The sequence below is a fragment of the Apteryx rowi genome, unplaced genomic scaffold (genome assembly GCF_003343035.1).
Source record: "Apteryx rowi isolate R43461 unplaced genomic scaffold, aptRow1 scaffold_251, whole genome shotgun sequence".
In the NCBI taxonomy this organism is placed as follows: Eukaryota; Metazoa; Chordata; class Aves; order Apterygiformes; family Apterygidae; genus Apteryx; species Apteryx rowi.
In genome coordinates, this window is record NW_020448875.1 from 4960 (window position 1) to 20020 (window position 15061).

The window sequence follows — 15061 nt, forward strand, 5'->3', positions numbered from 1 at the left end:
GGGGGGGGACACACGCGGGCGAAGGGCTGAGAACGGCCTCCGAGCAGCTCGTTGCACGTCCCGGCGCCGGCTGCGGCGGGTTGTTTTTGCATCGCGGAGGGCCGGGGACCTGCCCGGGGTCCCGGGGCCAAGAGCAACACGGTGGTGGCGGAGGTTTGGGGGGGGGGGAGGCAGCGCGCAGGGGCTCCGCGCCCGGCTCAGCGGCGTCTCGCTGCACGCAGGGGCCTCGCTGGGCRAGTGGGTGCCGCCGAGCGGGGCGCGGGGAGCAACGGCCGCACGGGTGCACACGCGGGGCTGCTCGGCTGTAGGGCACGCACACACACACACGTGTGCACACGCACGCACACGCAGGGCTGCTTAGCTGTGCACTGGCACCGGGGTGCACACACACACACGTGCACACGCAGAGCTGCTTAGCTGTAGGGCATGCACACGCACAYGTGCACACACGCRTGCACACACAGATGCACACGCGGAGCTGCTTAGCTGTGCACTGGCACCGGGGTGYGCACACRYATGCACACACGCAGCTGCTTAGCTGTAGGGCATGCACACGTGTGCACACACGCATGCACACATGCATGCACACACAGCTGCTTAGCTGTAGGGCATGCACATGCACATGCATGCACACACACGTGTGCACACATGCACGCGCACGCAGAGTTGCTTAGCTGTGCACTGACACCAGGGTGTGCACACACGTGCACACACGTGCATGTGCACACACAGCTGCTTAGCTGTAGGGCATGCACACGTGTGCACACACGCATGCACACATGCATGCACACACAGCTGCTTAGCTGTAGGGCACGCACACACACATGTATGCACACACATGTGCACACATGCATGCACATGCAGAGCTGCTTAGTTGTGCAGTGACATCAGGGCGTGCACACGCACATGTGCACACATGCGTGCACATGCAGGGCTGCTTAGTTGTAGGGCACGCACACGCATGCACATGCATATGCACACACGCACGCACACGCAGAGCTGCTCAGCTGTAGGGCACACGCACACGCACGCGCACACACGTGCACACACACATGCGCACGCCGAGCTGCTTAGCTGCGCACTGGCACCGGCACACGCACACGCACGCGTGCACACACTCCTCATCCGCACAGCCGCTCCCCGCGCACACACGCACACGCCTACGGGCGCACGGCCGGCCCCGGTGCACACGCACACGCGTGCACGCAAAGGCGCCCAGCCCCAGGGGGGCACCCTGGCACCCCGGGGTGCCCGCGTCCGCCGGCCCGGCCGCGGCGGGAGCGGAGCAGCAGCCGCGGAGGCGGTGGCGGATGGGGCAGGGGACGCCGGTGCCGTCGCCCTGCCGCGGCTCCAGACGCCCCGGGCCGGGAGCCCAGCGCCCTGCTGCCCGGCGCGGCAGGATCCGGCTCGCCCAGCGCTTTATTGCTGTTGGCAGAGCCGCTTCCTGTTTTCCTCGCCGAAAGCCTCGTTGCTCAACGCGGGGCTGTTTATGGAAGCGGCCGCACGGGCTCCCGGCCCTGGCGCTTCCCTGCGGCCGCTCCGCAGCGGCAGGACGGGGGCCGGTGGGGGTGGGGGGGGTGCGGAGGGCTAAGCAGAGACCTGACAACTCGTTACGCTGATGGCGCGCAAAGCAGCCTGGCAGAGCCGCGCCAGGGGCCCGAGCTGGCAGGATTCCCGGGATTTGGGCGGATTAAACTGTTCCAACCGACCTGCCTGGCTGGACATGTGCGTGGGGGGACGGGGGGGGACGGAGGGGGGTCCCGCCGGCCTGCGAGGGCCTCGGCGSGCGCCGGAGCCAAGCACAACAGTCGGCAGCCGCAGGACCCGGCCGGCCGGGGCAGCGCTGGGCTTGTGTGTGACGAGCGCGGAGGCCTCAGCAGACGCCCTGCGCCCCGTGAAAGGGCCCATTGACTGCGGCGGGAAGGAGGAGGAGGAGGAGGAGGAGGAGGAGGTGGCCGCCCTTCGGCACCGTGCCCGTGCCCCGAGCGTCACCTCCTGCCCGGACTCCTGGGCCCCTTGCCTGCCTCTGCTGGCATGCAGCGGGGATGGGGGGGACCACGCCGTGCCGTGCCTCGGTTTCCCCRGCCGCGGTGGGCTCGGAGACTCGAGTCTGACGTCCCCCCCCACGAGCCCCCATCCCCCGTGGCCGGGAGTCCCCACGCCCCCCCGGCCTCCGTCACGTCCTCCGGAGAGGAACCGGGGGGCCTGGAGGCAGCCGGGGGGCCGCCGGGGCTCCCAGCCATCCTTATTCTTTGCTTCCATCTAGCAGCTGCCGGGCCGGAGCCGGGAAGCAGCTCCGGACCAGCCCTGGGGGGGCAGCAGGTCCCCCCCTGCCAAGCCCCCAGAGCCCATCCACCATCATCATCCTCCTCTTCCTCCTCGCGGCAAAGGACCCTTCAGGTCCGGAGCGAGGGCTGGCGCCGGTGCCGAGCCCAGCGAGCGGGGGCTGATCCGCCACCCCCGGGTTTCCAAGGGGGGGTAAAGACGTGCAAGGGGCAGGAAGCGGGACGGGAGAAAAGCAGCTGCCGCTCGCAGCCTTGCCCCGCTGCTCCTCGCCGCGGCCGCGCTCCGCAGGCTCCCAGCGGCTCCGCCGGCTTCCCGCCGCCGCTTCCGGCTCCGCTCATTTTCACGCATCGACGCAGTAGGTGAATCCATCTTAAAAGCACGTTCTAGCAGCGTGGTATGGATTTAATTGCRACATATATACACACAGGTGCTGCACTAGGTACCACGAGCGTTTCGTACGTACAGACTTCGCCACAAAACCTCAGAGCGCTCAGGCAGGAGCTTTGAGCCGAAGGCGCTTAGCTGCTGGGCAAAACTCAGCTCTTCCTCGCAAGCGTCCCTCTCCAGAAAGGGTTTCCAAGGAACAGCCCAGAAATCAAATGCAATTAAAAAAAAAACACAAGGCAATGTGGGGACTATTCTCATCTTACGCTGGGGTGCACGTCGCAGCCCGCGCTCATCGGGCTCAGCTCAGCTGGGCTGCGACATCAGCCAAGCTCAGCCTTCGCTGCGTACGGAGCTACAGACCGTGAGAGCAGCTACGAGCTGCTGGATCTGCCCCCGGGGGGGCTGGGGAGGTCTGCAAAGCAGCCGGCAGCTCGCCAGGGATCGGGCACCCCAATTTTACAGGGACCCTGCGGCTTTGCGGGCAATCGCCAGCACAAAGAGAGGAGTCCCGCAGTCAGCAGCGGCGCTTTGGGGCTCGCGTACAAACCGGTGACGCAACGTTAATGGCAACGCTTTCGGAGTCACTCTGCTGCCAGGACAGCAATGAGACAGCACAATTTGTTTTTTCTTTCTTTTTCTTTTTTTAAATCTCATTGGATTAAAAGCTAGACCGACACCTTTCCCGTAATAAATATCACTGTCTTTGTAGAACTGAAATTCAATTCTTTTTTCTTCCACCCGTGTCCCTGAAAGAGCGCTGTATGTGAGGGCATGTAGATCTTCTCTGTTCAGAAGTTGTCCATGGCACCGAGCTGGTCAGACCGCCAGCAGAACCAACCGGCTTCTGAAGAAATGAAGTCAGAGTTTGCTATTTTTTTTGGCATTCTTATCGATGGTCAGACATTAAGACATCTCAAATCCCCTCAAGGTTGAGAAAGGAGAGAGACCTTATTTACATGAAGTCATCTGAATCGTTGCCATCCTGCGGGAAAAACAGACAGATCAGGATCACCRTGCGCATTAAAACGGCCAGACCTCAGGCGAAGCGCAAACGCCCCGCGTACCTCAGGACCTCTTCCCAACTTCAGCCCCCAGCTCTCATGCAATCCACCTCCTCTTCTCCCTCCTGCTTGCTCACGTTCCTCTCTGGTTTGCCTCCAGGTCTTTCCTTTTCTACTTTCGGATCGCAGCCAGGGCATACTGCTCCCTTCCCAGGCTGACAACTGCTTGCTCTAACCAACGTATCCCTTCAAGCTGTCTCTTCTACCCCCCAGCACCTGCATCCATCTCTCCTTCAACTGGTGTCCTCGCACCTCCAGCTTATTTCTTGTTAAAAGCRTGCATTTTCCCCCACCCTTGAAGCAATGGCACGGCATCTGCAGCTCATCTCTGCCTTTAGGGGGACCTTCTCTGCTCACAAGACAAGTCAAATTTTGCCCAAGCAGTTCACAAGCGCAGGGAAGTCCACCTAAAGCTCTAACCGTTCTTTCACTTAGGTGGGAGAACTTAGCACGCGTGGCACAAGCGGCACAGACTCCAGCTGGACAACACACAAGCAACAGGATCGTCTCCGAAAGCAGAGGAGAGCGGCGACGTCCTTGAACGCAAAGGGGCAAAGGAGATGTGCTGTGTCATGCAGGAGTCACTAAAAACAGGCTGCGAGGCTGGGAGCTGTTCGACCGCAGTCCTGCGCTGGATTTCATCCATCTCCAAAAGGTTTCTGTGGGCACCAGCCAGAGCTTACCTGATTGGAGGACATGTTCTCAGCCTTCATCAACGACGAGTAGCTCCTGAAAGGGAAATTGCATTATCTTGCATTACAAATTTTAGAAGATACCAACAGAGGAGCATTTTGATAAAACAGGACCAGAAAAGCATTTTGCCTTTCTAAATTCAGACAGGCTAGACCAATATTGGCCCGTGCTCTTTGACTGGAGAAAGCCCAGACGTATGCAGCACACTCATTCTCCACAGTTTTCTTTGGAAACTACCAACTAGATAATCCCAGGAGGTAGAAAACCTTTTACTTTGGGGGGACGGCCAAGAAGCAGCTTYGGGAAAAGGTTAAGCAGGAAAGCAGACCCCTTATTCTGTAACACAGATGTATCTGCTGGTAACTTCTCTTAAGTTTAGCTTGCTTAAGTCCTCCTCTTTCTGACCTTTACATGTGTTGAATCACTCAGGAAACCCTAAGAGTTTTTCAAATTCCAGTCTCATGATCATTTACAGATAAACATGACTTGCTACAATAAAATAATTTCACATGCTTAAAAGCAAGCTTTTGGGGCCAGTCAGCTGGTACATGCAGTTCTGCACAAGGGCAGCCAGCGCTGAAGAATAAACCCACACATGCTGCTGCATGTTTCGTCGTCAGATGACAGAAAGGTCAACACATTTCAAAACATTTCCTCTTTCTGTGTTTAAAGCACTATGCGATTGCTTATGGAAAACTGAGGATTCATACRCGTTTTAGTTCGCATCCTGGTGCAACATGAAGCTGAGGAACTCCACCTAACGCTCGGCGCTTTCCAAGTCTCACGCAAAGCCGTCAGAGGTTGCTTCCGTCCCACAGACGGAAAGAGTTAAGCATCGCGCCAAATCTCACCCAAGTTAGGGACAAGTGCGAAAAGAAACGGTTCTTTCTTTTAACAATGGCTTAATATCCGGGTTTATTTTAGGAGGAATTGGGAAAACACATTCATTGTAAAGACAAAGGAAATCACTAGGCCGTGCAGACATCTCCGTGCGAGGAGGTCAGCCGAGTACTGAATAGCATTAGGCCGACTATTAAACAGCAACTGCTGACCCATGACTCTCCCCAGCGCTGATGAAAACTGCAGACGTTAGAAGTTGGCACGGCGATTTATTACTCACCTCAGTTCTTCCAGCTCTTTCTTCTTCTTCATCTCTTCCTTTTCCTTCCGCTTCATCTCTTGGATCTGGGCTTTTTTCTCGTTCCTTTCCTCTCTGTCCCTGGCTTCCTTCTCAGCAGCCAGGTCCGGGAAGCGCTCCACTTTCGTCTTCTCTAGCCGGTTCAATATCTCATTCACCTTTTTCTCCACTGTCAGCATTTTCACCTTTGGAGTGCAAAGAACTATGATCCTTATAAAAAAATACTTTTATTTTGGCACTTTCGCTATGGAAAGAAAACACCCTATTTCCACTTTACACATGACTGAAACCCACAAAAACAGATGCTAAGAAAAATCCCTGCCACCTCAGCCTGTCCAGCAGGTTGCGTAACGGCAGAGCGAGACCCGCTCCCGACACCCGTAAGCACATGTCTAACACGCCTAAGCCCTACCAAGTGCGTAAGCATTTCTAATTTGGTTTCTTAGTGCACGTCTCGACAGAGGCCAGGAGACGAGCCCTGGTCCCTACTGATTCCTAAAGAGGTGACAGCAGATCTCTGTAGACCATTTTGGTAAGAGAAACTCACGGGCCGCTTGTTCTGTAGACTGGAGGGGTTTTGTTGTTTCGGCCCAGTCATGCCCCAGCACAGACCTGTTTTAATCTAGCAGCCGCCTCTCTAGAGAGCCTCCTCTTCCCTCCGAGCAGCCAAGCTGTATCGCTACCAATCTAAGCGTAACACCACATGGGGACACCAGCTCAGGCTTGGGAGTAGCTTAGTACATTGGCCTGACCCTACACCAAAGCTAAGAAGCTCCGTCTCTCAACAGGTTTAACAAATGCAGAGGTAGCCTTGGGCTCACACAGCTCGTGGAGCGGGGACAGTAAAGCCCACACAGCGACAGACATCCTGAGGACCCCGCGCAGCCCTCCTCTGAACAGCAGGTTCAAGTCCTGAGCCCTTCCGGACACGTGACTGCACTACTGCCCGTTAGCTGAATCCAAAGCGGCCGCTCATACGCGGGTCTTCTTCAGCTGCGGCAAGTTCACAGATAATTTCAACAGAGATGAATTCAGGCAGAGAGCATCGACTAACGCTTCACACCATCCTGCACTAGCCAAGATCCATCAGCTGCGCAGCGCTGCCCTTTGGAAACGCAGGCTGTACAGGCTACGCTCTCATACGCGCTGACACTCAAGCCACGGACTTCCGATTTATTTTCCAGTAAGTCCAAACACATCCCCTGGGGTATCTCTCAACCTTCAGGAGCGAACGATTCCCCTGCTTCAGGGCAAACGCTGAAGACGATTTACGCAGCTCCTACCACAGGAACGTTACAGGAGTGGAAAGCTCACGGTCTGCCGGGAGGTCACCTTCACCGGCACGCAGCAAACACTTACATCCTTTTGCCTGTGAAACCCAATCTGCCCCACGTCCATGTCCGCAGTCTTCTTCAGGTTAGTCCACGGCGTGTACACCACATTGACGTTGTTCATCTTGCAACCTAGGAAGCAGGGGGAAAGAAGGGAAACATTTCTATTCTCTCCCTGCTGAAAGACGTCCTAAAGTCTCCTGTGCGAATGGAAACCCCGAGCGATTCATGTCACAGTCATTACTAACTAGGCAGGAAAGAAGCAAAAAGGACGAGTCCTTCCCGTATTACGGTGAAACAGGATAACGCCGCTACATCATTTTCTGCAGTAATACGAGCGCTGCAGCAGCGTTAACGAACTCCAGATGGAGACCGTCTTTGCCAGAAGAGCGACTGCTATAGAAGGGGGCCCCAAGACAGCGTATAAGAGGAGACTGCAAGGCCTCTTTGGCTCGCGCAGCAACATGGAGGCACAACCAGGAATTGAAGAGATTTAAAACTCCTCCTTACGAAAGCAGAGCGGGCAGCCCCAGCAGCTGCAAGCGCCATCTGCTTCCCATAAGACCAGCAGGCGTAGACTTAACAGAGAACAACAGAGCAGGAACTTCACAAACGCTTGATCCAAAAACCACATATCCACATAGGCCAAATACACTCACCAAGCACCTTACACACAGCTCTTCTACCTCCCAACAGATGTCCCAGTAGCAGTAAAGATCTCCCAGTATCAATAATTAGTATTACCTTGAATGCTATTAGCCTTCACTAGATGGGCACAGTCTATCAAAACTTCTTTGGGAATGTCATCCACCGTCTGCCCCTGTGACAGAGCAACGTAACGTGAGCAGCTTGCTGTGCAAGTGCGAGGGGGCTTCAGGGACCGACGAGTGCACCAAGGCCAGCCATGGCCACGAAGAAGGTTATACGCTCTGCAAACACACCCAGGATCTCCTATACTCCACACTTTAGAGGACTAGGGTCTCCGCAGCACTTGCAAGGAGAGGCTCAGAGCACCAAAGTGACTTGCATCCTGCTTTTCTCAACGGTATTCTCCCCGTTTTAGCGCAGTGATCATTCCTAGGCACACGCCTGGTGTCGAGCCAGAAATCGTTTGCTTTACGGTCCGGGGCCACGTGATTTTTCCCGCTCCTCCCCAGGTTTGGGAACGGAGGCTGTAAATTCAGCCTCGCCACACTGGTAGTTACCTGCGTCCTCAGAGAGCCCCACTGACTTTAGCGCTTCGCACGGGCAAGGAGGTGCTCGCGTACAGGGCTCACTGCAGAACAGGAGCTTGCGATTCGTACGCAGGCGAACGTTAATTAGGACTCGTTTAAAGCGTGTCGCAGGATTACCTTGTGTAACCGAAGGTACACGTGCGCGGAGGAGAGCTTATCCACGTGAAACCTACAGAACGAAAAAGCACATTTAATACAGGATGCCGGGCGGCAATCCGCGCTGAGAAGTTGACTTCCTAACAAAGTGACATAGCGGCCGCTCCACGGAAAACAGAACTGCAGACATGTTCGTGGTACGCGTATTTAGAAACATGTAAGGGAGTCGGAGCTTATCTTTCAAGGAACATCATCTTAACGAGGAGACCAAAAAAATAAACCTTCCCACCTGGGTTTTAAATGATATACTACATGCAGGTGACACTCATGGGATAAGCCTACAAGTGCAGTGTTTTGGTCCTATATATTCTTAATAGAAACAGCAAACTAATGAACTCTTTAGGTGGCACTGCTAGTTAGGTCACTTATATGACTGGTCTCAAGCTCGTGTGGCAAAGAAAAACCCCAAATTTCTTTCTGGGTCAATAGAATGGTCCATTGAGCCCAGTGCTCTGCCTCCGACAGTGGCAAGAGGCGATGCTGTTTGGGAAGCACATGTCAGCCTGGCCATCTCCTGCAGTCCGTTTCCTTCACGCTCCACAGCACCTACCATCACTGGATGAGGGATGCCATGGGGAACATCCTGCTGCTTACGGGCCTGTTGTCGTTTTGAACTTGTTGACTCTCTCCACAACCTCCTGTGCTGACAAGTTCCTGACTCGGCATGTAAAGAGTTTTCCTTTTAGGCTGATCTAGTAGATTCAGTGGGTACCAGCTCCAATATTGGGAGATTTGGTGAATACCGGTTCACCAAACTGCCAAAYGCCAATTCACCTCATCCACTGTCTTCGTTTTGTACACCTTGATCACCTCCCTCCTCAGCCCTCTCCTCTCCAAACTGAAGAGCGCTGGCCCCTTTAGTCTCTCCTTGTAGCACAGCTGTTCCACCTCCTTGAACATTTTAGCTGCTCTTCTCCAGACCTTGTCTAACTCCACGGCGTCTTTACCATGGCCACCTACTTTCTACTTTCCTGATGTCACCCACTACAACCCCACTTAACTTTCAAGTATGGAAAGGGCACTGAATTCATGTCACCTTCCCAATGGAAGGTGAATGGAATTTCATGTCTGCTCCCAACCTCTCCTTCCACCATTTTCTTTTTAACATAATAGAAAGTTTTCCCTGCTGCTGCTGCTGCAGAAAACCCTCCGGCACCAACATCCGAACTCTCACTTCTACCTTTTGAGCCTCCACTCCTCCCCACCCATTCCACCTGGACCCCTGTTAAGTAAAAGTTAAGTTTAAAAGGTGCTAGACACTGTTTGGAGAACAATTCCCAGGAAGATTTAGGGTACTTTCTCGAGACAGCACTACAACATAAAAAAACAGCGCGGATGATGTTGGCATGAACTACAAAATGAGGGAGATGGGGAAGGGAGACCTCCGTGGTTCAGGCAAACTGAGGACCAGTCTCAAGGTCACTCCTAAATAACAGTTAAGACATACTTAAATTACTATCTAGTAATAGGACAAGCACGAGGCAGAAAAATTAATCTGATATCATTATGACAAAATGTTATTCAACTGAAGTAAAACATCTTCTGCTAAAAAAGAAGAAATATAGCCTTGCAGTTAGCCCACTGGTGACAACATCCTAGACAGTGTATTAGCTAATGCATAATCGACACGGGGGCAGGCACCAGCAGGGGTGACAGCTCCGCCTCTACCAACGCGCCTCAATTCGTCCTGGAAAAGGCCACCTTGAAGAACGAGCAAGCGCACAATCCGTAGGGTGATTCTTGTCTAAAACTGTTAGCGAAGGAGAGAGCAGCAACCGTGACGTGTCCAGCCTGTGGAAGAGCGCCTGGAAGCAAGCTAACCGTTTCCTAAGCATCTCATATACCTTATCAATCCGGAAAACGCCTGGACTAACTCAGTCAGCACAGATGCCGTCAACTACTGCTAACAGCAGCAGGAACTACCCCACTCTTTTTTTTCTATTTTTGTTTTCTGATGAGATCTTATGAACCAAAACTGATTAACACAAGTCAGAGTACTTCCTTCTGCCACCCTGACCACGCAGTTCTAGTGGGCCTGCTTACAGCAGACATGGCTTTTGCTTGACAGGAGCCCAAACATCAGTCAAACTCCTCTACTCCTGCTCACTGACTCAAAGCACCCGAGACAGCAAGGGCTATTTTACTGGACAGGTCAACAGATCCACAGCACACACAAGGGTGATGCTATGCACACAGGAAAACGCATTTGGAGACAGACGGTTCCCTTTAGGCATGGGATTTACTGTTGCTCAAAGACTTCTGGCTCCATCCCCAGGCCCTGTGCTGCCTGCTCCATGATTTCAGTTAAGTCTTCGTACGTTTGTGCTTCTACTCTCTCAGCCCCCCGCCAGCCTTTTGTTTTAGCTGGTTACGCTTGTCCGTACACAGAGATATTCAGGAGCTGCTACACTTGCTTGACTCAGGAGATGCTGTCCTACAAATAGCAAACTGCCCTTCTTGTTTAGCTCTGCCCATTTCCCAAACACGCTAAGAGCAACAGCAAGCAAGCGCGTGTATTCTGAAACACAAACATCCACGCACGGAGTTATTCCGGTTATTGCTACTCCAACAGCTCCATGCACAGATAAACCCCCAAGAGCTTCGCAAAGGGGCCGGCTCTTACGACGAACGAGGGTGGGGCGGGGGGAGAGAGGGGGTAGGGAAGGGAGTTCAGCGTAACTGGGATCCTAACACCTGCACCTGGGTCTGCTGCAACTCACCTCCAACCCTGGGATTGCATTTAAACCACTAAAAGGCCTTGGGAAAGGGAGACTCCGCAGTACCCACGGAAGCAGGACGGTTGATACAATCACTCAACTTGGTTGCTTCGGGAGAGGCAATCTGCTTCCAAGCCCAAGTGAGCACAGAGAGGAGCGTTCCGGTACCTACCAGATATCTTCAGGCCAGCCATATTTTATTAGGTCTTCGTCTGCAAGAATAAAAGCAGCAATGAGCAAGGTAAAGGACCTCATCGACAACAAACCAAATTACTTGTCAGGACCTTGATGAGAGCAGGTCAACTGCCAGAGACCAGCTTTGAACTTGCATAGTAGTTACACAGAAACAGAATAAGGCCTTAACACTGCAGCCGACTGCACTAGACCGAAACACCTGCATCGCGCTCATGCTGGGAACCACCACTTCAAAAATACACAGTGGCTTTGGCAAGCAAGAGGTCAAAACCCAAACTCTGAACACATYCGATTTCCTCTCTCCCTCTCTGACACATCTCCATCGCCTTATTTTGAAAGTTTGAAGTGAAAATGTTTCTTCAGGTATCTATCTAACGGAGACAGAGTTTCTTTCAGGGAATGTCTTCAAGAGAGCAATACTAACGCTTTTCACTTAGAGTGAGAGATCCTGGTTTCACATCAGCTACCGATTTGGAAATAGGAGATGCAGCAAAACCGTAACCTTCAGCTCATGGGAAAGGACAGGAAGAGAAAACCGATGGCGTATAAACAACAACTGGAGAGCAGAGAAATACAGACTAAGCACGGAATTGGAAAGTTCATTTGCAAATGATTATCAGACACAAACTGAAAAGCAACTGTTTTTCTCTAGACAGATTTTTCAGTTAATTTAAATCATTTGTATCTGAAGTATTTATGTTGCTTAGAGGATCATAAAACTTTAGCTATCCTTCTTAAAACTAACACTATGGATTTCACAGGAGTAAGTCATAATAACTTGCAAGGGTGGAAGTATTTTTAAACAATATATGAATTCAACACATAAAAAGACATCCTTTCGAACAATGTTAAAACCCCACAAATCTAAACCCAATCTGTTAAGCATCTTCTCACATGTATTAATATACTTACTTTCGTATTTATCTTTTCCCATGTAAATGGTGTAAATGGAAGGAACAACTGAGGGATAGAAAGAGGAAAACAAATCAAAGGGGGTTTTGGACAAATTGTGCAAGGAGGTACTGACAAACACACGTCTTGGTCATGGAAATTAGAATGAAAAACATCTGATCCATCCCGCTTCCCTCCCGGGGGCCAAAGGAAGATTGTTTTGCATTTCCTCCAGACTTTGTTCAGTGTGTTTCAGAGGACTTTATCAGCGGTGTTGCCACCCACTTTCCACRGGAGATTATCCAGTAAGGAATGGCTTTCTGAGCAAAACACCCTTGGACACCCATGTGGTTCAGATTATACAACCARACAGATGCAATCTGCTCAATTAGGCAGGTCTGTGAGCCAGAAATGCCAACGTTGTGTTTGCAGCCCGATACGAGCTCCCCGTGCAGCCTTACGCAAACAGCTTGTTTTCCTGGCCTTAGTTTCCGCAAAGCGTCAGAAGGACGACGCTAACCTACCTCGGAGAGCTTACAAAGAYGAAAATCTGCAAGACAACTGAAAGGTCAAAACTACACAAGTATCAGTTACCGACTTGTTAGTCCTAGCTGTGCYGTTTCGGGGCACTTTGAACAATGTCACTCTCTTCTTCAGGGCTCATTCCCCAAGGCAGTAAAGACATTTCTGGAAAACCAAACAACTCTCCCTTCAGTGCCTCGGGCCAGTAYGGCTGGAAGACTGACACAAAGCAGTCAGAGGGTGCTACAGTCAGSGAAGTCCGAGTACGGAGACCACTGAGCAACTGTCTTGAAAAAAMCAACCAAAYAAAAAAGTGCTTCCATWTACRGCAACAGGAAAATACCAACTTCACGGCAGCAGAAAACTATCTACCCGTTTATGTCGTGTTCTAGCTTCCACAACACCCGAGTAACAATTACGCTGTGCATGACTAAGCAACATCTACAACCAGCCATAGCTGCAAACTTCATTGCTGGGCTAAATTTTAGCTTTTATTCGTAAAGACCAAAAGCATCCGCACGTTTGGCAGGAATGATTTCCGAGCGCAGGTTTTCACCAGAAAGTTTCACACGGTAACATCCAGTGGCTGAAACAACCTGGTAGCACAACATATACTGCATTTTCCATACGCTATTGCAGAACAAACAGAAGTCAGAATGAGGCTTCTAAAGTCAGCCAGTGATAGTATCCACAAATTAAAGCAATCACCCAGCTACACAGATGAAGAGAAAATAAATAAAATGCAGATGACCAAAACTGCCTCAAAAAAGTATCCTTTGGAAATATAAGATCTAATCTTACATTTTCAAAGTCACTAAAATAGTAGACAGTATTCACTTATATGCTGCAACTCTGGTGSCAAAATGACTTGGATTCCAAACTGCACTTACACCTTTCTGAGGGCGTTTTTATTCAAAATCTAACATCAGCAGCATGAAGCCCAAACAACACTTTTCAGAAGAAGCCTCTTACCATTTTAATTACGTTTAGTAATGAGGCAATAAGAAATAGAAATTCAAAAATACAAAAGGGTTATATGCCTCTAGGAGTTAAAGAGTAGGAAAAAAATCCACCTTTGACACATAGGAAGGAAAGTCCAGAGAACGTGAGTTCATCATGATTACAGGCACTACCCATAAGCCTAAAACCAGAGGCTCAAAAATAAAGAGGCATCAGAGTTGGTTTCATGAAAATGAAGCCCATCCTGTCTGAAGGATGGAGGAATGAGATACTAATATAATAATATAGCGGGACGTTACTTCCAATCCATACGATTTAACTCACTTCGATAACAGTACAACACGTTTTAAACAAACTGCAATACCCTTCTTATTACAGCCCTCCCTCTGGCAACCTGACCAACTAACCGTGTCAGAAGCCCTTTGCAGAACTATCGTTTAAATACAAAGGATATCATTTATATCTTTAGCCCATGTAACTGCTATACTGCTGCAGCTTGTCTGCTTCTAGTACCATCCACGTCATCYCACTTGCCTGCAAGGCGCTATACCATGCTCCCTTTCCTCCCCCACCCCAGAAAAACATGTTTTGAAGGCCAGGAAACATAGCAGTCTCCGAGTTTCTCACTAGCAGCCTGCTTATCAGCAGCAACTGCTTATGTTACAGGGTCAGATTAAATTTTCAGCGCATATCACCAGTACATCTGCTTGCGAGCGTATAAGAGGCTCCKCTTTCCACATCAGAAGAATGTTTCTAAACTGACCCCAAGAACAAGTTTACGTAAGAAACACCAACCAGACCAGCAAGCCTTGCCTTGTCTGAGGAAGATGAGGTGGCCAGACATTCAAACGCTTCTCATTAAAGAACTCCACCTCCGGAACTGAGGAAAACAATGCTATGAAAGTACCAGCTTGTGAATACACTGGGTTAGGTGTAAAAATCATACGCAAACTTAACCAAGCAGGTTATATACTGGTGAAATGAACTGGTACAAAAAACAAAACAAAAAAAAGGAATATTATATTCCCACACTGTTCACCATAATATCAGCCCATACCGCACCAAACCACAGATTCCACGTGCTTCAGAAGTAGCTAGTCTTTCCATATGGGCAAGCAAAGAGTATCTGTCTCTGTTCAGACAAAAATAACGAGACATTCTGCACATTACGCCTTCCCTCAAACCTCCGACAGCGTCAGAGGCCACTCACCACCACTGCCCTATCCGCTCCAGGCTATCAGTGACTGCAGAGAGGACCCTCAGCGCTGGGCCCCCCCCCGCTTGCTGATGTGACTTTAAGCACCGGCCGGTTTCCCTTTACCCTCACACCGCCCCCAGCCCAGCGGTTCTCGGAGAGGCAGCTACGGGCCAACACCCGCGCGGGGAAGGGCGAGGTGCTCAGGGCCCTGCACGCGGGACCTACGGGGTCGGGAGGCCGGGAAGGGGACATGTCGCTCCCGGGCGGGAGCTAAGGACGGCTAAGGAACCG

The 15061-nt window shown here is 51.6% G+C and overlaps 2 protein-coding genes across 3 annotated transcripts in view; one reads left to right on the forward strand and one right to left on the reverse strand.

Moving 5' to 3' along the window:
* Positions 1-3237, forward strand: part of SCARA3 (scavenger receptor class A member 3) — a gene marked incomplete at its 5' end in the record, with an annotated part of 7870 nt that extends 4633 nt beyond the window's left edge. Inside the window, 2 exons of the mRNA XM_026066961.1 lie at positions 111-241; positions 2956-3237. Of these exons, the coding sequence (XP_025922746.1) occupies positions 111-241; positions 2956-3237 (413 nt within the window). The remainder of the gene's footprint in view (positions 1-110; positions 242-2955) is intronic.
* On the reverse strand, positions 2668-12159 carry CCDC25 (coiled-coil domain containing 25). Of its 2 annotated transcripts, XM_026066974.1 has the most exons (8): positions 12112-12159; positions 11177-11216; positions 8249-8300; positions 7641-7716; positions 6925-7028; positions 5548-5750; positions 4418-4463; positions 2668-3655 (listed from the first exon to the last, which is right to left on the reverse strand). In XM_026066974.1, exons 1-8 carry the CDS (start codon positions 12131-12133, stop codon positions 3626-3628), a joined length of 573 nt encoding a protein of 190 aa, XP_025922759.1. In that variant the 5' UTR covers positions 12134-12159; the 3' UTR covers positions 2668-3625. The 2 variants fall into 2 exon arrangements, with proteins under 2 accessions (XP_025922759.1, XP_025922760.1); XM_026066975.1 differs by lacking the exons at positions 11177-11216; positions 12112-12159 and adding an exon at positions 11008-11155.
* Between the last annotated feature and the right edge of the window lie 2902 nt (positions 12160-15061).

Excerpts from the sequence above, each read along its gene's own strand:
- CCDC25 (XM_026066974.1), bottom strand. The coding sequence starts at position 12,133 with ATGGGAAAAGATAAATACGAAA. Across the intron at positions 7,717-8,248 it reads TGTACCTTCGGTTACACAAG|GGGCAGACGGTGGATGACAT; the intron begins GTAATCCTGCGA and ends GCTCTGTCACAG. Across the intron at positions 3,656-4,417 it reads AGAACATGTCCTCCAATCAG|GATGGCAACGATTCAGATGA; the intron begins GTAAGCTCTGGC and ends TTTTTCCCGCAG.